Here is a 24334-nt window from a genome sequence, read left to right as displayed (position 1 = left end):
ATATTACAGCTTTATGTCGAGGAACGATGATTTCTTTCTTTAACATATTAAAAAGAGAGACAATGCTCAGTACTAGTCCTCCTTCAGAGGGTGTTGCTCCCCCTGCAGGGGTCAAAAGCACATAGATGCTTCACACAGACAGAGGGTGTGTCTTAGTATTGATTAATGACAAAAAACACAACTCCGAATCAATAAATCGCAAGATAGGCCACTGGGCTTTTCACTGATATTGATGATATACACACCCTTGAAAGGTCTATGTCATGGTCATCAGCCAGCTCTGTCTATATCAGTGTGTGGTTACTGACAGTTATTGTAAGCTGTATTGGTGGCAAATATTTATTGCAGAAATATTTTGTCAAGATCAAGGTTTATTATAAGTGAGTCTGAAATCCATGACAACCAGGCTTACTGCTAACCTCACATCACTTTATAGCAAACCACTTGCTCTAAGGCCTATTGTTCTCCTCCACGATACCCATCCAATCAGCCAGAGTAAAAATATTATGATTATTCCACAATTACACACCAATTCACTGACTTGTGTTTCTATGGGGGAATGTTGCACTAGAGTGTTTTTAATTGTGTGATTGATTCTTAGAGGCTCTGTTGCTATTTAAATCAAGGCAGTTTGGCATAAGAACATATCAGTATTCAAGTTGAAACACTTTTGTTGCCAAAAGGTCTTTCTGTACTATAGCCTACATTGTTACCAGTAAGGGAAAGATGAGCGTATCCTTTTCATTTGCTGACAATACATAGCTGGGTGCTCAGGCATTGTTTAATGTACTTGCACATTGTGCATAATTTTAGCACCATAATTTCTGACACCTACACATCAGTTAACGATACCTACGATAGGACTATGGGACTTCAGACTATATGTGGAAACCACCTGCATCTCTGTTCTCCCTGATTGGACCTGCTTCCCTGGCAACAATATTCTTTGAAAATTTGTTCATGCTGCAGACAATCACGGTGCAAGAAAACCTTTTTGAGCACCTCATGCATTTGGCTTTTGTTAGGGCATTTTAATGAGACACATTGGATTTACAAAGATATGCTGATGTTTTCTTTACAAAATGCATCGCAGAGCTCATCTCCACATTCCTATTCTTTTCATTTTATCCCCTACATGAGAGAGCTGAACTCCCAAGGGAGTTCATTGTTTAATAGCTTGAACAAATGCAATCCTTATCAGGCTCAGCAATAGGATATATACATGGAATATAAAATGGTGCAGATACATAATGTGCTGTTTGTTATTAGTCTAATGTCTGGCTTCTTTGGCTTTGAATGTACCCAAAGGATTCAAATAATTGGGTTGCTTCTACTTGTGTGGCAAAAAAGGCTTCTGGCAACCGCATGTGTCTCCAACATTAATAGGGGTGGCTCATTAATGCACTTATATCAGTGGGATTATCTATTTTGATCCATGAATCTTAATAAAATAAGAAAATGGATCAATACAAAATAATTATCATTGTGCCTAATTAAAGAAATCTTATCGGTCATCAGCCACAGACGTCCATATTACTGCACCCCTCTGCGCTGAGTGTGGCTTCCAAATGTAAAATTACAAGGATGAAAGCAAGGCCTTCCTGAGCTTTTGAATTACCACTTATTCAGATCTAATCCCATTCCATATCCGTGTGTGTCTGTTTGTGTGTGTGTGTGTCTCTCTCTCTCTCTCTCTCTCTCTCTCTCTTTGTGTGTGTGTGTGTGTGTGTGTGTGTGTGTGTGTGTGTGTGTGTGAGAGAGAGAGAGAGAGAGAGAGAGAGAGATGTTAGGGGTTTGAAATTAAACTTCACTCAAAAAGAAAGGTCAGCATTATTTCGTAGTCATAAAATGAGCACTTTGAAAATAATGTTTACTTTGCTTTCTCGGTTTCGCACTCATTTTTCTCATCTTTGTTTGTTTTTCTCCATCACTGATGTATCAATCACTGCTGTATGGATATTATGGGAATAGGCTCACATTGCTCCTCACTGCTTTGTCAATTTATCAGACATGCCTTCTCTTTACCCTAAAACACCTACTTCCTCATTATTTGTAAACACAAAGATGCGAGTGGTGGTTAACACACACACTTCAGCACAGCAGTTAAGGCTCCAATTGCCCCACTGTGGGAAAAAAGGAGCATATGGCCGCCTAGCTGAAGTATGCACTCAGGAGTCTGTGAGCACTTTGCATATAATGGCTACTCTATGATATATCACTAAACCCACTATAATACCAGGCGATTCTCACACTACCAACAGCTGAACCTCTTTAATGGTGCCAAAGGGGTGCTGGGGTAACTCTGCAGTAACTAATTGGGGGAGAGGGAATAAGAGAGAAGGAGAGGGAGGATGGGAAAAGAAATCATACAGGATGTGTCAGAGGAAATAGATGGATGGATGGATAGATAGGTAGATAGATAGAGAAATAGATAGATAGATAGATAGAGAGATAGATAGATAGATAGATAGATAGATAGATAGATAGATAGATAGATAGAGGGGGTTAAAAGGAGAGAGAGAAGGAGTAAAAGATCATTGTGAGACAGGGATGGGATTGGGGTGGAAAAGAGCAGGTCAATCTCCTCACAAGGAAAGGTCTTGCTCAGAGACTGATAAATGTTAATTGCCTGACATTAGGCGTGGAGACACGCAGGTCATGGCAATCAGGAAGCCGCTGAATGTCTGAAGATGACAGGGGAGACGTCCCAATATGAGGCAGCATGAGTGCCAGTTGAGATATGAGGAGGCAGGGGCAAAATGAACAAGTGTATGTGTGTCAACATCTGGATCCATGGATGTGATGATTGAGAGAGAAGCAGAGGTAGAGGGAAAAGTGTAGAGGATATAGGCAGTTGTATCCACTGCGAAAGCTTTTTGAAGGCGTACCTTTAAGACTTAATTTTCCTCTCTGTAGATCTTGCTAGCGAACTCACCTTTAAATATCACGCCTGTTTAACCTCTGTGAATTTGCCAGGAGCTCTTGGCACTTAATACAAAACTAATATATGGACAGTTTGATCAAAGTTCCAAGGGAATGCTGTGCACTTAAACACCTTAAAGCATTGATCATTTCCCTTTTCCCAGTTGTACCTGTTATTGTGTTTCTGAGAACACTGAGAACATCTAGTAACTGGACTGTGGAATTTATTACATCTGTACAGTTTGACTTCAGAATCAGTGAATCCTCTTGCCACAACCATCTGAATTAGCAATTTCCAAAGTTTGAATATAGCCTATAACTCACATGGTCCTTGTAAACTATAGTAGGCTATTTCCATGCCAAAGATTCTCCATAGCTGTAGATCGAAGCGATTCAAGACAACACCATGGCCTAAACTGGTGCTTTTGTTCCCCAAGATCAAAACGACTCAATGCTCGATTCGGCAAGATCCCACAAGAGGGCGCTGCCGAATGTCAATACATCGAACTGCTGGCTAAACAGGTAGGCACAAAATCCTTTGCCTACTACTTTTCTTTGGAATGGAAAGGGCTCAAGGTCAATTATCAGCATAATGTGCCCGTATGTCATCATTTCAGTGCTGTTTTATCGTAACTGTGTTTGGCAGAGAGTGCTAAAATGACGAAAAAAGATAGAAGTGCATTTTTTTAGCCTAAATAATTAATATATCTTGCAATAAATGAATCAAGCCTAAATGTCAAACAGCATTTAGACTAAACTGCATATTCCTACAACACAGGTCTTCCAAAAAAAAAAAGAATCATACATTTTGAAAATATTCATCGTGACATAAATAGTTTAGACAGGTCAAGTTTTCATCAGGATCTCCCACAGGTGACGCCTTCATCCACTTAATTATGTCCTCCAATCCCAGTGGTAGGCTACTGGACTCGGGAGCGATAGCCAATGTTCACTCTGTTCACACCGGTTCAATGCAAACCTTTCTCGTGACTCACCCTGCACTCTCGATGTTGAATGCTCTGGAGGACCTACACGGAGAAGAGCAAAGCGCACCGGGGGACAAAGAGACCGCTATAAGCGTAGTTGCGGTAACTGTTGTGTGATTTTCATCGAGCCCAAGAAACAGGACAGAAACTAAAATCACAAGCAACCCGAACGGATGAGCATCTATATGTCGCCACACAAACTGGGATCAAGTAAAGGTTTATGGTGTAGGCTGTGTGCCTGCGGGATGCCCTGCGCTTTCCTAATCTCAATTCAGTTTTATTTCCCTCATAACGAATTTGCACAATAAATAATTTCTTATGCCTTAAACTCCAAACTTCAACCGAGGGTTACTGTATAAGGCTACACTGTTATTATGTAGCATACGCTTTTCACAGATAGACAAGGAAAGCGTCTACAACTTTCCCATATCTCACCATCAGGAGAAGAACCAGTAAGCGGGTCACACCTCTACTCTGCAAGTGCAACGGAGTGCTAAAAAGGACGTTATAGAGCATTTAGTGATCACATGTGCACTTCTCTTCTCGCATTGTATTGACTTCGGGAACTGCGCTACCGTGGAGAAGATATTGGCGGGGATAAACGCAGGAGGCAATCGGTTCAGTATCAGCCTGTAAGTGGGTATTTACTGCACGTCCTGGAGACATACACGCACTCGTTGAGCTGCCGTCCAGCTGCGCAACATCACTAAACTACTTAGGAGTATTAAGTACTTCTCGGATTGAAGCGATGGGCATCGGAATCATCGAACTGATGTGCTTTTGAAAGAAAACTGGAATCCAGTTTTACATCGGAATTACTGAACTGGTCATTTAACCTATGCTGTGAAAGGAATGAACAGTGGACGTTTCCCTTCGTGATCATCAGCAGGTGTCGTTACGTGTCAGATGGACGTTCGCTCTTCTTCAGCATTCCACTAATATTGGTTCCGAAGTTGAGGGAGGGCAAGAGAAAAGATGTCACGTCTCTGCATACTTGGATACATCGTGGTCTTGCTTTGCAGAGGTGAGTGGAACTAAAAATCCTATTACCATGATCAATATCTCCCCGCTCCTAAACTTCAGTAACTATATAAACTACCTCAGAATGTTTAGTAGGCTACCAGTTCATATTTCCAATTTACATATATATATATATATATATATATATGCCATTAAAAAACATGGAAACGATTCAGGTTCTTGTTAATTACAAACTGGAGCTTTTACAATCAAACGTTAAAAAACAATGGAATCAAAACCTCAGGCACTACATTCAGTCTATGTTATATTTATTGGTTGGTGCTGAGCTTTTGCATCTAAAAACCTGTTGGACAGTCCTGTCAGTACACATGAATGCCAAGAAGAGGGGGGGAGTGGGGGTTGCTGAGAACTACAGCATTGCATATGGACGGCAGTCTCAGCCACTTCCAGTTCTAGATGTGGTAGGGTGCAGTAATGAAACGGGGTGTGATCTCATTGTGAGTCACCTGGGGCTAGCCATGCCAGCAGTGTGTGCTAAAACATTTTTGATGATGGTCTCTGCTCATTCTCCACCCCCTACTATGAAAGACAGAAGAACTGGTGATGGCCATCATAAGATATCAAGGCAGGAGGAAACGCCTGCTGGAGCTGTGCTTTTCTGGATGCAGTGGTGGGCATGAATTAAACAATGCAGGTGCTCAGCATGTGGGTTATGGCAAAAAGAAAGACTACAGAAATGTCATAAAGATCTGGGTGGAGGAGAGCAGCTGTGGCTGATATATGTGGGCTTATATATGTGCATACAGAGAGAAAAAGGTCGGGGTGGGTGTAACGAGAGATGTAGGTTATACTATTGGCTCAAAAGTAATTACAATTATGAGACCTACCTGTGGTGGAGTCTGGGTAGGCAGGGAGCCTCTGTGGAAAAGGTTGGAGGGTTGATTCCCTCCCCTGCAATGAAAGATGGAAAACAGTTTACTGATGTGAAGCAGAGTTTTTTTCTGGACTGGAATAGATGGCTTGAAGATTGGATTGAGTTTATTGGATATGGCTCATTTTGATTGAAAAAAAACCCCAACATATCTTTTTTTCCATCTGAGTAATTCCATCATGGTTAAAATGTCACCTTCACACTTCACAGAGAAAACTAGATGCCACTGCTGTGCACTGAAAATCAATGTAAAGTATGATGCCGTTGAGCTTGTTTGCCTATTCTTAGAACATATGCTCCTTGAGTGACACAGTCAACTGCGTTTGCATGCCTGCACATGTAACTTATTTGTTGGCGCTTCAGGAAAAATGAACTACAGTCCAGTTAAGGACCATATATGGGACTCCTCATTAGTCCCTATTGCTTTTGGTGTTCACCAAGACATTGGTCTAGAAGCAGAGCTATGCGAGCATGTTTGATGGTCACACTGCAATGGCAGAACTCCCTGTGATCCCAGCCCACTCTCCAGACACTCAGAGACTTTGGTCCACCAGAGGGTCCCCTCAGCCAAGACACGCTCAGTTTATTAAAGCAATTTGCAATAAGGGGATATGACTACACTATGACTCAGGTCATCGAACCACAACATTATCATTAAATTAAGACAGATCCATTACTTGGCACACTATTCAGTGTCATTGCTGAAAGTGTATAAATGTCTCAAGAAGTAATCATTTTCCAGTGCTTTGGGAAATGGGAGCCCCCAGATTGACAGCCACAATCACTGGGCTTGGATGCCTGAGCCGTCGTACTCCTAACCCAATGCCTATTTCCCGTCAAATGGATTTTCTAATGGGTATCATGGCACTGGGTGGCCCCTCGCTCCAGCCTCCAGCCCCACGGTATAAAAACTATCAATTACGCTACAAGAGGTAAAGTCAAATAAACCCCACCCCAGGATTCAACGAGACGTGCATTATGGCAAACGTCTTAGTCAGGGATCTCTGTAACACGGACGATGTATGAATGGGTAGTCTGTTAAAGCAGCAGCCAAGCCACGCGCATAAAGCTGAGGGGGGGGGGGGGGGGGGGGGCATGCTGTGTAGTGTACAGTTTGGAGCTTTATTGGCATCATAATGTGGAAATAGAGGCTGTAAACACCAGAATGCTCAGAAGGGTTGAGTACATTACTCTGATTGCTCCTCCTCAAATCAATTCCCAATCATTACCTGATGACCCTAGAACTAGAATTGTATATGTGTATATGCGCGTGTGTGTGTGTGTGTGTGGGTGGGTGTGTGCGGGTGTGTGGGGGTGTGTCCGTGCGTGTGCGAGTGTGTGCGTGTGTGTGCTTGTGTTTGAGTATGCTTATACTGCAGCAACTTAGAAAATGCATAAGCATATTGGTAGGCATGGCAAACCCCCGTCTTCCGCTGCTGCGTGTTGTGACTACATCTGCAGGTAGTGATGGAGGGCGAGTGCTTGCCGGGTTTCTCTGTGCATATGTTTGTGTGAGTGGGGGTGTTTAACAGTGACTCCCTGGTGAGGCTGCCTTTCCTCGCCGGAGCTCCGGCATCATTACCACATGCGCTCCCACAAAAAACAAGGCCATTAAGAGTGATTACAAGAGCTGTCTGCTTCTGCGACGTGGTCCGTGCTTTGGCAAGGGTGAACCGGGCCGTGATTAGCAGCTTCCTGTCCAACCGTGTAGAGGCACCGAACTGCTCCTGCATGCTGCGGCCCCTCTCAATATCAATAAACACGCATGCAAGGACAGTGCCAGGACGTATCCCCAAATAAATCAGAGGCAGGGAGGGGGAGTGGGTGTGGACCTGTCTTACGAGGGCCCAGAGTATGATTAATGTAATGATGAGCCTCTCAGAGTGAAGACGTTCAGCTTGGCAGGGATAATATCAACACAAGTTTATGATGCTGCTGTCAGTATGGGTGCATATGTAAATCTGGAAGATGGCAATTAGTCACAAGAGCTGTCACGAGACCATTTTGCCGTTTCCCTGTCTGTGTGGAAGTACAGTCTCAGTTTTCCCTTTTTCTTTCAGTCGACTGTTGTTTGGATTGCAGACCAACTATCTCAGTGACAAAATAACAATGGTGTCGTCATAAGTTTATGTATTCTATATACTTCCAAACCCTGTGGAAATTCCCAGTGGAACTGCTGCGCGTTCGCTCCTCCAGCTCTCTGTGTTGTCTTAGATTGCAGGCTTTACACTCTACACACTACTGTTATATTACAGTTTGCAGCTCAAACTGTGCCCAGCCTCTCGGGGAGGGTTTGTACTTTTGACAGCACACCGTCAGACTTTGAGGTTTTTTTCTGGCTGTGTTCACAAACAATCCAATTAGCAAACTCTCACCGAATGAATGTGCTCCTGGTTTACCCCGCAATCCATTATTTAAAACAGGTATGTGATCGCATTTGTGTGTGTGAATGAGGGGAGGCCTACAATTGTGCATATATTAGCTTGGAAGCACTCAGATTCCCAACTGAGATATGGCACTTGTGGGAATACTCTACACCCCCCGATCTGGAATGGTTTGGTTTGGCATACACACACACACACACACACACATACCAGAAAACCACATCAAAGATGGCAAGGTGGGGCACCACTCACTGGGCAGTCCAGCCACATTTCCATAGCTAAAAGAATATTAGTCAAACAGCTTAGCTTGCATCTAGCGACTGGTGAATCGGAGGCCATACACAGTAGGAGTGAAGGAGAAGAATCGGATCCGTCTCCACCACTCCACTCTCCACTCCCGTTGACAGCTTCTTTTTCCATGGGGACTTTCGCTCCCATCCTCCCTTGAGCCCCCATCTCTTTTTTTATTCCCTTTTCTCGTTCCTCTCCTCCTCCTTGATAGAATCCCATCTGAATAGGGTTCAAATAATTTGGCTTCGCTGTCAAGAGTGTTGAGTTTCTTCTTTTTGAGGGATGTCAGTCAGGGTGTCGGGGTGCTGGTATCTCCCTTCGTTAAGCCAATTAATTCACGCCATTCCACAAGAGAGAGATAGAAAGAGAAAAACGAGAGAGCTGGGAGCTTCGCAGGGAGCTCAGCTGAAAAGCTGTCCCTCAGCAATAGTGGCACATCAAGGCTTTTAATGTTATCTCTAGAGGTGAGGCGCTGTGTGAAATGCAAGTTTTGTGCACCGAGCCTAGTGATGGATTATGTTTTGAAGTGTTTGGATAGCTTGTATAAAAGGATTCACCATCCTGGGTACCACCAACCGTGATTTTTTTTTTCTCACGAGAAACTGTTTTTTTTTTTTTTTCATCCATGACCTTCCTCATCGACCACCAGGTGATCTACCTTAGATAGGACTCAAAAACTACCTTAAAAATTCAACATATGTGTTTTCCCCCTTCACTTCATTCGTATTAGGATAGACATTTGGTAGGAAATTGCAAACGTGTGGATTCCACCCTAGATTGTCAAGCCTAGGGGACCCACAGAAGCCACAGTTACTTTGCCATTGACCTTGCAGTGTTTCTAATGAGTTCAACAACAGTTGATATATCGTACTCTGGTATTTGACATGTGTTTTTCTTAGTCCACATTTGAACTCATAAAGCTCCGTATGAGTTTGTTCTTTGCGTGGGAGATCTACATTGTGGATTTTGTCTGGCTAAAACAGCATGGAATGTTAGAGTAGTACGACCTCATAGAGCTCTTACTCATCATTCTAAATTCATATACAATTTGTTGATTTCAGTGAGGATTCATTTTTTTCTGTCTTGTATAGCATGCATGTCTGCCAAGCCCTTGATCTGACAAACTGCCATCAGGATAATTATGGTTTCCTGTATGGTCAGTCAGAGAATTTTTTAGCAAAATATACTGTATTTTTGACAGTAAAGCCTACTGCTGGGATTAATGTGACGTACAAGTATTTCTTCTTTTAAAATAATGTATTGATGTATCCACAGAGGATTAGTCTTGCTTTACATATCATAACTTTAGGTTAAGGATTTGCTAGATACACTGTTAGACTTTTTTTCGGTAGGTTTCCCCTTGCAACTTGTGCGTTTCTCATTTCAATCTGACTACATGGAGGCTTGTGGCCTTACCCATTTTGGCAGAAAATTGCAATCTGCAGCAGAGCAGATTACATCTTTAAATGAGAAAATACTTTCCCTTCTCACTGCACAGCACTCTGTTGTGTTGTGTTGAGCTGTGCTGTGTGTATGTGTGCACATGAGGGCTGTTTGTGTTTGTGCATTCGTGCCCCTTTGTGTATTTGTGTGTGACTACTTATGCATGTGCATGATTTCCATGCAGTTGCTTTCATTATGAAGTCGTCACAATACCGTAGCTAAAATCTTAATTACATCCATGATGGAGCGGTTTGTTTTGGACGCCCCTCACCTCCCCAATCTCAGACCACTGGCTCTGTATCCTTCGTATTCCCAATCTCAGACCACTGGCTCTGTATCCTTCTTATTCCCAATCTCAGACCACTGGCTCTGTATCCTTCGTATTCCCAATCTCAGACCACTGGCTCTGTATCCTTCGTATTCCCAATCTCAGACCACTGGCTCTGTATCCTTCGTATTCCCAATCTCAGACCACTGGCTCTGTATCCTTCGTATTCCCAATCTCAGACCACTGGCTCTGTATCCTTCGTATTCCCAATCTCAGACCACTGGCTCTGTATCCTTCGTATTCCCAATCTCAGACCACTGGCTCTGTATCCTTCGTATTCCCAATCTCAGACCACTGGCTCTGTATCCTTCGTATTCCCAATCTCAGACCACTGGCTCTGTATCCTTCGTATTCCCAATCTCAGACCAATGGCTTTGTATCCTTCGTATTCCCAATCTCAGACCACTGGCTCTGTATCCTTCGTATTCCCAATCTCAGACCACTGGCTCTGTATCCTTCGTATTCCCAATCTCAGACCACTGGCTCTGTATCCTTCGTATTCCCAATCTCAGACCACTGGCTTTGTATCCTTTGTATTCCCTCTCTTGACTTGAACTGTGCTGCTGTTTCCCTTACTTCCCATGTTGATGGTGCAAAGTGGTCGCAGTCATTGGAAAATCCTGCTGACCTTTGCATCATTTACATCAGTCTTTTCTCCTGAGGTGATCTTGATCTCTGATAACACTTACTACACACACACAGACACACACACACAGACACACACACACACACACACACACATACACACACACACACAGTGATCCTCCTCCTTGCCCTTCAGACTCCAATTTAATTACAGGGTGGGGTAACCCAGGCAGCATTGAATTTCAGATGGGTAAATCTAAATGGAAGTGGATAGGCAGTCTGGTTGTGGAAGGCTCCCTCTCTTGCCTATATCACAAGCGACAGATAAAGCCAGGCGAACGCTCCTCATCTCGCTCAGCACAGGCAAGGCAATTTCCTCTCCCAGCTGCTGCTATTGGCAGATCCCTTGTGGCCACTGTACCATGGCTCTTCCCCCCATTTCAGACAACACCTTCACCTAGCCTCCTCACAATAAGCAGAGGAGTCCGACATGTATCTCCACTGCCTCCCAACCCAAAGTGGAATACAGGCAAGCAGTGCTGGAATTGATAAAAGGACAACTATATATAAATAGGTTTTGTTTGTTTGCGTGTATTTGTTGTTGATTTTGATCACATGCTGTGCTTGAGCCTAAGACTCCATTATGCCGTAGCACAGATTTGATCAGTGATGTATTCGCTGACCCTGAACATCGGGCTCCTCTAGTTTCAAAGCTAATTTTCTTCAGAGCCACTGTAACATGAATATTGCATTCAGTATATATTTTTTTTGTTCACAGCAAGAGCGAATTTGGGTAATACCCTCTTGCATAGTGCAGCATTCAAACACTACAATCAGCCCAAACCTTTTTAAAAGTGATTTTATATCACTAATTGACATATTGATTAGGCAGAATGGGACCCTCTACGTTTAGTCAAGGATGAAGACCTTAGTGACTTTTTGCCAGCAATTGTTTGTGGTATGACATCTTGCTATGGCTTCACTGAGAGGGCATTACCCCCCCCCCCCCCCTTCCTTGTGCCCCTTGTGACCTGAGATTGAATAAGGAGAGGGGGATGAAATGGGTAGGTAGGATGCAAGTACAGGTCCTAAGAGCAGGCAGAATTGTGGGGTGGCTTGGGAGAGAAAAGAGAAAAGAAGACAAGGTATCATCCCTCTCTCTAGTTATGGTGAATACTGCCTTTAACAGGGTGACATGCGTTAATAATAAGCTTGAAACAATCGTCACTTACGAATGTAACCAGATAGAGATAGCCAAGTCAACTCGCTCACTTACAGTGCCACTTTAAAGTATGTGAACCCTTTGAGCACTTAAGCGTTTTCTGTTGTTTTACCATGATTTTTAATTTTTTTATCACCAATTTTCCATAGATGAAATGTCAGGTTCATGTTTATCATTTGCATGTACTTGTTTAGAGGAAATTGTTTGAGTACCCAAAAAACTACATGAAACATGGAATTAGTCCATTTCAAAAGTAAGTGAACCCCCAGCTGAATTGATAAAGTCTAGCAGGTAACAGATTCAGTGCAACTTATTTGGGTGATTAATTAGTCAATTGAGCAAACCGATCATCTGAGACATCCTTAGGGAAAGGTTTGGGCAACACAGATTAAAAGAGAGAGGGAACCAACCAAACTACTGTAGTGCCAAGGTGTACCCACACAGATCAACAATGCAGAGAGGAAACGAGATATCCGAGAACATAAGGAAGAAGGTACTGACAGCCCATCAGTCTTGGGAAAGCTATAAGACCATCTCCAAACGATTCCAGCTCCATCCATCCATCCAAGACAAATCATTTTGAAATGGAGGGCATTCAACATGACCGCATCTCTGCCTAGAAGTGGACGCCCATCAAGACTATCACCAAGAAGCACCAGAAAAAGAATAAATCAGGTAAAAGTCAACCCACACATCACCTCTAAAGAGTTTCGGACCTCTCTGGCAGCATCTGGGGTAAATGTACATGGGTCTACAATCAGACGAAAATTGTTGGTTTTGATCTTGACAAAATAATTCTATCTCGGACTCATCTGTCCAAAGAAGGGACTTCCAGAAGGCCTTTGGTTTATCCAAGTGCTCTCGGGCAAAGTTGAAACGGGCAGTTTTGTTCTTTCTTGAGAGCAGAGGCTTCCTTCTAGCAACCCGATCATGAATGTCATGTCTATTCAATTTTCGTCTGATTGTAGACCCATGTTCGTTTACCCCAGATGCTGCCAGAGAGGTCTGAAACTCTTTAGAAGTGATGTGTGGGTTGACTTTTACCTGATTTATTCTTCTTCTGGTGCTTCTTGGTGATGGTCTTGATGGGCGTCCACTTCTAGGCAGAGATGCGGTCATGTTGAATGCCCTCCATTTCTAAATTATTTGTCTTGGATGGATGGATGGAGCTGGAATCTTTTGGAGATGGTCTTATAGCTTTCCCAAGACTGATGGGCTGTCAGAACCTTCTTCCTGATGTTCTCGGATTTCTCGTTTCCTTTCGGCATTGTTGATCTGTGTGGGTACACCTTGGCACTACAGTAGTTTGGTTGGTTTCCTCTCTCTTTTAATCTGTGTTGCGCAAACCTTTCCCTAAGGATGTCTCAGATGATCGGTTTGCTTAATTGACTAATTAAGCACCCAAATAAGTTTCACTGAATCTGTTACCTGCTTGACTTTACCAATTCAGCTGGGGGTTCACTTACTTTTGAAATGGACTAATTCCGTGTTTCATGTAGTCTTTTGGCTACTCAAACAATTCCCTCTAAAAAAAGTACATGCTAATGATAAACATAAACCTGACATTCCTTCTATGGAAAATTGGTGATGAAAAAAATGAAAAATCATGGTAAAACAACAGAAAACTCCTAAGTGGTCAAGGGGTTCACATACTTTAAAGTGGCACTGTATATATCCGGATAGAAATAGCCAAGACAACGCAAGATCAACTCGCTCACTTATACAGTATATTCATATATAGGGGTTGTTTAGCAGCTTAGATATGATAGATAAGTGGAGTATGCAGTAAAATATCCATTCTTGTGATACAAGCCCTCATATAATTTTTGCGTGCGTATATATGTTAGAGTACTGTAATTATTTTGTCACATAACATCTGCTTTTAGTTCTTAAAAATGCCATGAATTGGTTATTTATGGGTTTAGATTTGCCCACTGATCCCACCTACCTATGCATGTGGTGTTGAAGGCAGCAGCTCTGCCCTCCTTTGCCAAGCTGCTGAAAAATCAGCACCAGATAAATGAGCTTTTAAACGCATATGGAGGGAGAGGGGGGGGGGGCAGTGGTGGTGGGTAGAGAGAGTGTGAGGCTAGGGCCAAAAGCCCCCGGATTTAAACTGAGCCGTGAAATCCCCTTTGTTTCGCCGCTGAGCTGTGGGGTCCAGTGTTGTTTTTGGCAGGCATTTTAGATTTAGTTTTAGTCTTAGTCTTTTTGACGAAATGCTTCTTAGTTTTAGTCCCATTTTAGTCATTTCTATCTTTGAAAGTTTTAGTCTAGTTTTAGTCCGACGAAAACTCCAAAGGTTTTAGTCAAAAATCAAATATACATAAGATGCGTGTATTTATTTAATAGGCCAATACATTTATCATAATAAAGCACACTGATACTGATCTAACTTTCAAAAGGAGGGGAACACAATGTGGCTCCTAGTGCAATTCTACTAAAATATGAGGGGTTGGGGAACAGTAATTATTCTGCCCTAGCAATTACGTGCATGTAAGGCGTAGACAGATAGACAACAATCCAGAGGGTGTATGATGTTCAGGTCTTTACTTTCTGATGCTCTCATTCCCAATGTATTTATTGTAAAACTATAAAACAAACACAAACACAGCAAATTACCATATGTCCAATTTATCCCGTTCAACATGTTTCGTGAATAAGAAGCTAGTCACCAGACACGTTAGTTAGCTTAACAGTTGAAAATAGCTATCCCTCCCAACCAAAGGCAAACTACGCTAATTATGAATTGATTTAATTAAATTAACCCTCTTATTAATTACTGCACACCGCACATAACACATCCCACAAACATTACATTTCAACTTACGGACGTTCCACTCCAAAGGTCGGACGATTTGACAGCTTCCATGCAGCTCTTTGAACACGTTAAAATAACTGACTATAACTGAATTCTCGCGGGGGAGACGTAACAAATGCACTCAAGGTGCAATACCGGAATGCACCAGTAGGTGTCCTTCTCGGACAACAAAATTTATGTTAACAAACATATTAACAAATATCAAGTCAGAACACTCTTTTTACGACCACCCGCACCCGGCACATGTTTTGAAACTTTGTTAGTCCATTTACTAACAATTTAGTCTCGTCTAGTTCTCGTCTGACGAAAATGTCTACATTTTTCGTCACATTTTAGTCTTTATATGGCTTTGGTGACGTTCGTCTTAGTCTCATTTTCGTCATGGAAAAAAGGGGTCTGACGACGTCATTTTCGTTTTCGTCTTGCCTGACGAAAACAACACTGGTGGGGTCCCGGGCTCCACGCAGTGCATTTGATGCAGGTAATTGGGCTCACTCCAGAAGCCCGCGCGTAATCTCCATAAACGCAGGAACACGGGCCGGGCCCTTGGAGCCACGGGTTGGGGGAGACGCCATCTTTATTTACGCTAACCGATGAGGAAGACAGAGGCCATCCAAACCACTAGCGGCCATCGGAACCACTTGTGATTGCCGGATTTTAAAAGGGTCAGGAAAATGTGATTTTTTTTTTTTACACTTTTTTGAAGGTGGTTGTTAAGTAAACAGGCTTTTCTATACTAAGGCACAGAGGATTTGAACACGACTCAGACAATCTCACACGAACTCCACTGAGCTGCGCTGTGTATACACTTGATATATTCCCAGGTGATACAGGGCAGTTTTCACCGTGTATGAAAGCACAGATGGCATGAGAGGAGTCACTAAGTGATGCTGATACACTTCAAAAGGAACCTCTATTGTAAGATGATTCAGCTTCGGTGAATCGGTGAAGGAGCAGTGCTTAATATTCTGTGCAGAGAGCCCAATGTACACACATTCAACGCCCACACACACACACACATTCAATGCACACATGAACTATAGAGATAGCAGAACAAGCTGAGGACACCTGGTATATCTAGCCTTATTTGTTTTGACTCGTGGCACATTAGACTGAACTACTGCAGAGTCTCACCCTGTTGCATTTTAAATTTAGCCTGTTCGGGACAGAGGAGCTAATGAATACACCACACTGTTTTGAAGCTAGCGCTGTGCCAGCACTTTTTCAAGTGGCTGCCACATATAGAGCAGTGTGTGTGTGTAGTATACTGTATCTGTGTGTGTGTATGTGAGTGTGTGTGTGAAAGAGAGAGAGAGAGAGTGTGTATGTTGTGTGTGAGAGAGAGTGTGTGTGTGTAGTATACTGTATCTTTGTGTGTGTGTGTGTGTGTGTGTGTGTGTGTGCGTGCGTGCGTGCGCGAGAGAGAGAGAGTGTGTGTGTGAGAGAGAGTAAGTGTCTCTCGCTGTGTTTCTGTGTGACGGAGAGAGTGTGTCTGTGTGTGATATTGGGCTCATGTTCAAGGGTAATTAGTGCCTTTTTCCAATTCTGTTGTCGTACATTTTCTCCCACAGTCTTTTCATATGCTAATGCTATTAATTTACCCCTTGGTGAGCTCGTCCCATCAGATTTACATTTAGACCAGATTTACTCATCCTCTTCCTGGAGCGTTACCCGCAACACTAATCTGGTGACCTCTTGCCCCTGGGGTTCCGCTAACACTGCATTAATAATTTTTTGACATGGGTTTTAATCAGACCCTGCTACTTGCTCCCCTGCAGTTCCCGTCAGGATTGCATCTGTTTGCCATCTGTTAACCGCCTGAGTGCCGGTATGGCGTTTGAGGCTGAAGCTTGGAGATGGTAAGACTCCCCTTTAGGAGTTGTCTTGACCTTGAGTGGCCATTGAGTTCTTTAAGTAGGGTGAAAGGAGGCTTAACCTGTTTACACTCTGTAACTTCACCCCAGAGGGTCCCTCTGCTCAAGATGAAATTCATTTTTAAAGAGCAATATTTCAGAAATGGCCAATAAATTGCAAATTAAGTGTATAACACAAGAATAGGATTATCCATACAGGCACAACGTGCTAAGAACTAACTGCAGCCTGTGAACTTGACTATAAATAAAGTCTTTCATCTTTTGCGATAAATACTGTGATAAAGAAATATGTGGTTGGAGCAGCAATGTTTTTTGAAAGTAAATAAGATTCATTTTAGTTCCCTCTGGTTTCGAGAGTTGGAAGTATAAACATCTACCAGCTAAGAACATCCCGCTTTGTGAAACTTTGTGAGCTCTTCAGGAACGACTGTGCCTCTGAAGTCGAGATTAGAGTATTTCAGTGAGGACTACTGCTTATAAGTTCAAACAGGCGAAATCACAGACTGTATCTGCGGAACCCTGATGCATTAAAAAATGTAAAAATACCGACTGTGCCTCAACATCAGGCCAGATCTTCATGTTGGCTCAGACTCCACAAAGAGATTTGTTCAATTCCATGGGAGGATTTAAGATCCTCTCAGCAAGTGGCCTGCTCCTATCATCCATGTAGATCACAATGCACTTTCATCTGACACACAGTTTGCAAAGGACGTGCCTCGTAACCCTAGTTTTGGTGACAGTAATGCTTCTGGATCACCAGCTAGATCACCACAGGCTCAAGAGACTTTCTCGAGCCATGGTGACTGTTTGACAGTTCACCAGACAAACACTATAGTGACCCTGACTTTAATCTCTGCACTCGTGATATTCCTTTTCTTCCTCTGTGTTTCTTCACCATGTCTCTAACTATCGGTTCTCAACCCGAAGCTGCCACTTGTTTTTCCACGAGTGTCGCCACTTGCTCTCTCGTCCTCTAGCAAGTGAGTTTTTTTTTTTTGGGTGAATGGCTCTGTGCTGGCTGGACCCATCTTTGGCATCGTCCCCCGACAGAGTGAGCTCTCTCCTTTCTTAGGCGATGACACTGCCTCTATTCAGTGCTGAAAGGGCTCCTTCTCCTCGCATTGAAAATGGAGCCGGTTGAGGCATGTGGGAACGAGACGATTTGTGCTGTCTCCGAGGGCTCAGGGCAGAATCGGCGCCCCGCCGAGGTCCCCAGAGAGGCCAGCCAGGCAGGTACAGTAGCTTGGCTTAGTTAGTTGTGACAGGTTTGCCACAATCAACCATGCCCAGCTGAGGAGGGGAGGTGGGTTGGGGGGGGGGGGGGGGCGTTGTTTTCCTCAGACTTTCTGGAAGGTACAGTAGAGGGTGAAGCACACGGCCATGAAGGATAAACCTGAGTTGGTATTAAAAGAGCTTCAAGAGCCTAGCCAAGTGTGAAGTCCATGTTAATCCACCATTAGTGGATAATTAAGAGTTATGATCAGAGATCTGGGTAGCGTCTCCCAAAAACCTATTATGAGTGTGTGGGATGCATGGCATGGTGTGATAGGGAGAACTGCCAAGTCAGTCTCCCAGGGAAGGATGTCTCGTGAGCAGTTAGTGACGGCTGATTTGCTGTGTAATTTAGCAGACACAAACAAACAAACTAATTAACAAAACAAGCAAATTGAATGAATGAGAATGGCGAGACGTTGGCCTTCTTCGTGTATAGTAATTGTTTCAGGGAGAAGGAGAGCCAGAGAGTGTTTCTCGGGAGTATTTGTCTGGGTCCTGTGGTTACGGGTTCATTCGAGTTTAATACTGAGGTCCCTTGTACCAGATCACATCATTCATTTTCACCTAATTCAACTGGTTGTTATCCTTTCTATAAAACACTCAGGCTGTGAAACTTAAAGGAAACGCTAAAAAGGGCAAAACCCAAACACTGTTTGAAAAAAAAAGAAGTAAACATGAAAACAGAAAAAATATATGACCAAAGACAACAGAACCGTGTTTTCATTAAGCTGTGATTATATTTCAATCATGCAAATGACTTGCTTCTAGTAGTTAAGGAGGTGTTCGTGTGTGTAATTGAAAACGGGAATATTTGTCTCGCATCAAAATCTTAGCAAATGCATTCACTGGCTCCTAATCAGGGCAGCCAGCACCAGCAGCCGGGCCCAAATCGGAGCTCAATCTTCGCAGAATTGAATCGTTTCATCTTAATTAACTGTGCAGAAACCATCCAGGTTTCTGAGCACGCCAATTTTCAGCTACTGCGCAGAGCCAAATGCAACTACTTCCACCCCATCCGCTCAACCCCCACCCTGCCCCTCCACCTGCTTAAAAAGCACATCTTGGCTCCCCATCATATCAACTCACAAGCAGTGATCGACTGATGGAAAATGGCGCCTCCAGTGTATACTTTTTTATCTGAAATAGATTATCTCCCCCTGTCAGCCGAGGGACACAAGAAATCATGAGGTTAGTACTGCTGAGCACACAATACAAGAATGCAGAATACCTCCTCTAATCTGGCCCTTCTCTTTGAGGAGGGAGAATTAAAAAAACTTCCGCATTGCCCAGATCATATTGATGTTTAAAGGCAAAAGCTATTGGACCGGATGCTTGGTGAAATGACTCCATTGCTGTTAAACCGATTTCTGGCAAAATAATGTGATCTGCTGTGCGACCAAGTGCTGGTAAAGAACCACCATTACTGTTAGACCAGCTTGATGTGAAATATGTGAAAATTGTGAAATATCTCTCTCCATATTTGGCTAAGGAGTCAGTTCTTTGTTTTATCAGGATTTGGTTCAATGGTCTGTCTGATAATTAAAATGGATCTAGATGTAAAAATGTTTTGGTAGAGCATGATTAATAAACTACATTTTGTTCTCCAGTATATTCTCAGCTATATGTCAAGTTTAAAGTGAGTTTTAACTCCCTGGATACATTAGATACATATTTAACTGAGAAAAAGAACCCGATTGAAAAGCAATTCAGAGGCCAAATAGAACAGCTTATGGTGGGAGGCAGCCTTGTTTGCCGACAGGTTTCGAGGCAAGACCCACTAAAGAAAATAAATACAGTTTCCAAAGAGACATTTATCCCTCTTTAACCATTGCTCAGGTAAACCTTGACATTTTCAATCACAGTGGCATGCAAGGATGTGGGCACCCCTGGTCAGACTTTTTGTTACTGTGAATAATTTAGTGAGTAGAAGATGAACTTATCTCCAAAAGGCATGGAGGTTAAAAATGAAACATTCTTTTCAACATTTTAAGCAAGTTTAGTGTAATCGTTTTGTTTTGTATGATTTTAGATTGAAAAAAGAAAGGAGCACCTTGCAAAAGTTTAGGCACCCCAAGAGGTTGGAGCACTCTGTTATATTTCATAGCTCAGAACTTAATTGGATTGTTAGGGCTATGACTTGTTCACAATCCTTGTTGGGAAAGGCCAGGTGATGCAAATTATTAAGTTTAATAAATACCTTGCCTACTCAAACCTTGAGCTTTATAAATTCTCTGACTCCTCAAACCAATCAGCAGCCAAGAGCTCCTCTTAGCACCTGCTTAGTAGGGTGGGAATTGGCACAGAGGCGATGATACGATACTATCATGATATTGACATTTCACAATACAGCAAGTATTGCCATTCGATTCTGCGATACATCGCAATTTATTTCTTCCGTATAAATTATGTTTGCTACACTCTGCAGCCATCTTGGCGCTGTCATTTTGTTCTTCACTCTGACTTCCTTTCCCATTTCCACTGCGACACAAGAGAATAATGAGGTCTTGCGCCATATTGTGGACTTTAGAAGCAATGTTATTATAGAAGACATTTGTGACAAAATACATTTAATCATAATGTTCAATAAAGAAATACCGCAATACTTTGTGCCTCTGTATCGAAATAATATTGTGCTGAAAAATTGTTGTCAATTGTTTCTTTTAAACGCATCTTTAATATTTACTTGTATTTTACTGTGTCTGGCCATACAGCTTTTTAGAAGGATGCCAAGGCTTTTTTGGTCGGTTAGAATCAAACATTATCTCTGCTGATCCTCCTTTCCATGGCGGTCGCAGGCTGTGTCTAGTGTTCTTATCTGGAAACCCGGGTGACAAAATGGCACTGGAGAAATGGCCAGTGGGCGGTATCACACAGGGAGAACCACAAACAGACGATCCGTTCCGGAATGAACATTTTAAAAGGAGAATATACTGGCGGTAGCATGGTTGTTGGCAGGCACGTGCACAGACATTTTGGGGGGCAGGTGCTCAAAAACAAAAAAAAGGGCGCCCATCACCAAAATTATTAATGAAATGAAATCTCTCTCGCTCTCTGGCTTCCACTCCCTTAACGTCTAATACATGATGTCTGGGGTGCCTTTTTTCTGTAATTGGTCCACCTGACCATGCTTGTGCATCAAATCTGAACTTGGGGAATACTCCAGCCACCCATTTTTAGAAAACCAATGCTTTTGGAATGACCGCCCTTCATAATTTTTTGGGAGGAAAAATTCTGGTTGCCGTTGTAAAACAGGCAAAACGAAGAGATACATAAATATCACGTTAAGCAATGATGGGACAAGGATAGCATGACCCCGAGAGCTAGCATAGTTTACCTGCTATTTTCTAGCTGTGAATTCTCGTGACATTTATAAACAAACATTCAACATACTCTCGACATTGTTTAAACGGCATTTATACAACACAAAATATGCACTTTCAGACAAATAATGTCATTAAACCTGACAAACGTCAGTAAACAGCTGGACAATGCTTTGAAATCAAGTTAGTTGTCTGTTTATTTTATTAGGAAACGTCGGACCAGTCCGGTTTTCAGACGTATTGTTTTCAGCGGCACTAATGTTGTTAATTTATACAACGTCGGGGGATTGCACAAACACCGTCATTACCTGTTTGTCTGATGCAGGTCAGTGAAGAAGTAGGCTGAACCTGTTGGCCTGCCGCTCAACATTGATGCGGGGGATGAGGAGGGAGGGGCGCGGAGGGGCTTGTGAGCACCGCAGATCATAGGCAAAGAATACTTATTCTATGTCTATGCCGCGGAGCATGTCGGGGCGAAATTCTCACAAGAACTCCAAATAAATGCCCCCTCAGATATCAAAACACATTTGGGGAAATTGATGACGAGAGACTAATTTGTATTCTAGAAATATTGATGATTGAAAAAAAAAATTGGTCTCCAGAAAAAAGGGCACTTTTTCCCAACCAGGGCACAAGGGCTGGTGCTTGAGCACCAGTTGGGGTCTATCTGTGCACGTGCCTGGTTGTTGGAGAAGCCAGTATTTCAGTTTTGTTTGAAAAAGGCAGGAAAAGGCAACAAAGCATTTTCGGGGAGCTGTTTCCACAGTACTCATCATCAGAAGTTTTAAGGGGCAAGCCTGATGCATTATGAAAGTTAAAATAGAACTTTTTTGGCAACATTGAGCAATGGGATGTTTAGAGAAAGAAGGGTGAGGAACGTCCTTTAACACCTCTCTGTGATCGATCATGCTTTGGGTTTGTGTAGCGCCCGGTGCCACAGGGAACTTTTCTATAAGAAAGAGTGGATGAAAATCTCCTAAACAAGAATCGAAAGCTGGCTACAAAAAGCGTTTACAAACTGTGTAACTTGCCAAAGGGGGTATTACTGAGTACTGTCCGTGCCGGGTGCCCAAACGCTTGCTTTAGGCACTTTTTGTTATTTTAATATCGTAAAATATGGAAATTAAATTGCTTGTTTAAAATATTTGAAAAATCTGTCTTTTTTAAACTTTTGGAAGTAAGGTCATCTTGTACTCGCTTAACGATTCCCAGTAAACCCGGTAATCCCAGACATTTTGACCAGGGGTGTCCAAACTTTTGCATGCCACTGTATGTTCAGTGTGGATTGTTTTGCCTCAGCTAATTGTCTTACTGCTTCCAGCTCTCTACAATTAGTGGCATTAGTTGCCCTGATGTGGAAGTGGCATTGGTAGGGGATGATGAAAGATGGCTGCAAAGAGTATAGTCTCTAGCGGATGCTCGCCTCGGCTTATCGTTGCTTTGTACGTAGAAGTCCTCCTCACCAAACTCTCCAAGCCCAACACTAATGGCTGTTCATCAAATAATGAGAGGAGATTACATGAATCATGTCCTCTTATTGGCCAAAGACTGTCTGACTGCTTTGATATATCATCTCACCCGGGATAACCTCTCAAAGTTTAAGTGCTGTTTGCTCAGTAATACATTTACATACTGAAGCAAAAATAATGGATTAGAACATACAGCAAACCAGTTGTAACCTTTTATGGTTTAATGTCAAAAGTGACAATATTCTCACTAAGCATGTACATTGTTAAGATATATGCATAATGGGCATTATGAAAGGGAGAGAGAGAGTGTGTGTGTGTGTGTGTGCGTGTGTGTGTGTGTGTGTGTGTGTGTGTGTGAGAGAGAGAGAGGAGAGAGAGAGAGAGAGAGAGAGAGATAGAGAGAGAGAGATGGTAGGCATAGCATATTGCAGTCCTTCACAACTCTAGCTGGCGGGTGCTATCGATAGCAATGAGGAGCGTTAACATCCATTCAGCCTCCACTCGAGTTGAATGGATTTAGGCGAGGCACCAGAGAGCTTTTATCACACACTGTCTCTCCACTGTGTGTGTGTGTGAAAGAGCGAGTGGCCCACTGGACCCCTTTTCCATTTGTTGTATGTATCAGTATATGTGCGCAATTGGGTGTGTATGTGTGTACAATTTATGGGCTTGCAGGGAGCTTGTTTCTTCATGTTTGGGATGTGTAGGCACATTTTACTGCATGAAAAAAAATGATTTTTAGGTGCTTTGCATGCATGTATTTACAGCGTGATAGGTTTGGCCAAGATCAGTTTTTCAGATGTGTTTAAAAGACGATACGCTGATTTGGCCAAAACCCATAATACGGTTCTGAGCTGATAGTGACAGAAATGATTGGAAAGGAGCAATTTTTAAACTGTATTTATTCCACTTTAACTATCACTGTAAATTACTGATGTTCAACCGTAGAGATGATTAAATATCAATCGGAACAGTCTAAAGTAGCCTACTTGACCATTTTAAAGCCAAGGTATTCTATGAAATAAAATAGTATTTCTGTGTAAAGAATTTTTCTAATGTGATTGGTATTAGCTATCTACATTAGCCTACAAATTGAGCTATTATTTGTTTATTTGTTTATTTATTTGGATCCCCATTAGCTTCCATAGAATGGTTGATAGTCTCCCTGGGGTCCGTCGTGAGTATACATGGATATAAAACACAGTGATACATAGAAAAATACATCAAATTGTAGCATTCACGTATCACAAAATATACATCAATCAATACATCATAAATATAATATAAACACGTTCTACACAAAATCACACAGATAAAAAGGATCTTACAAACACAATTACGCTTTTAATAGCTAATAAATTACTCAAGAATCTGTTCTAAGAATGACAAAAAGTGACGTCTTACTGACCTCTTAAAAGTTGTGCTATTCTCTATATTTCTTTTAACAAAGGGCAGCTTGTTCCAACTCAAAGAAGCTCTGAAGAGAACAGTTTTAAACATAT

At 42.4% G+C, this 24334-nt stretch overlaps 1 protein-coding gene across 1 annotated transcript in view; it reads left to right on the top strand.

Annotated features, from left to right (window-relative positions):
- Positions 1-4883: 4883 nt before the first annotated feature.
- LOC308372545 (transmembrane protein 132C) overlaps positions 4884-24334 on the top strand; it is a gene marked incomplete at both ends in the record, with an annotated part of 134909 nt that continues 115458 nt past the window's right edge. Inside the window, one exon of the mRNA XM_080847710.1 lies at positions 4884-4932. Within this exon, the coding sequence (XP_080703836.1) occupies positions 4884-4932 (49 nt within the window). The remainder of the gene's footprint in view (positions 4933-24334) is intronic.

This window comes from Sprattus sprattus (genome assembly GCF_963457725.1).
Source record: "Sprattus sprattus genome assembly, chromosome: 11".
In the NCBI taxonomy this organism is placed as follows: Eukaryota; Metazoa; Chordata; class Actinopteri; order Clupeiformes; family Clupeidae; genus Sprattus; species Sprattus sprattus.
This window is presented reverse-complemented; position numbering and strand designations above follow the sequence as displayed.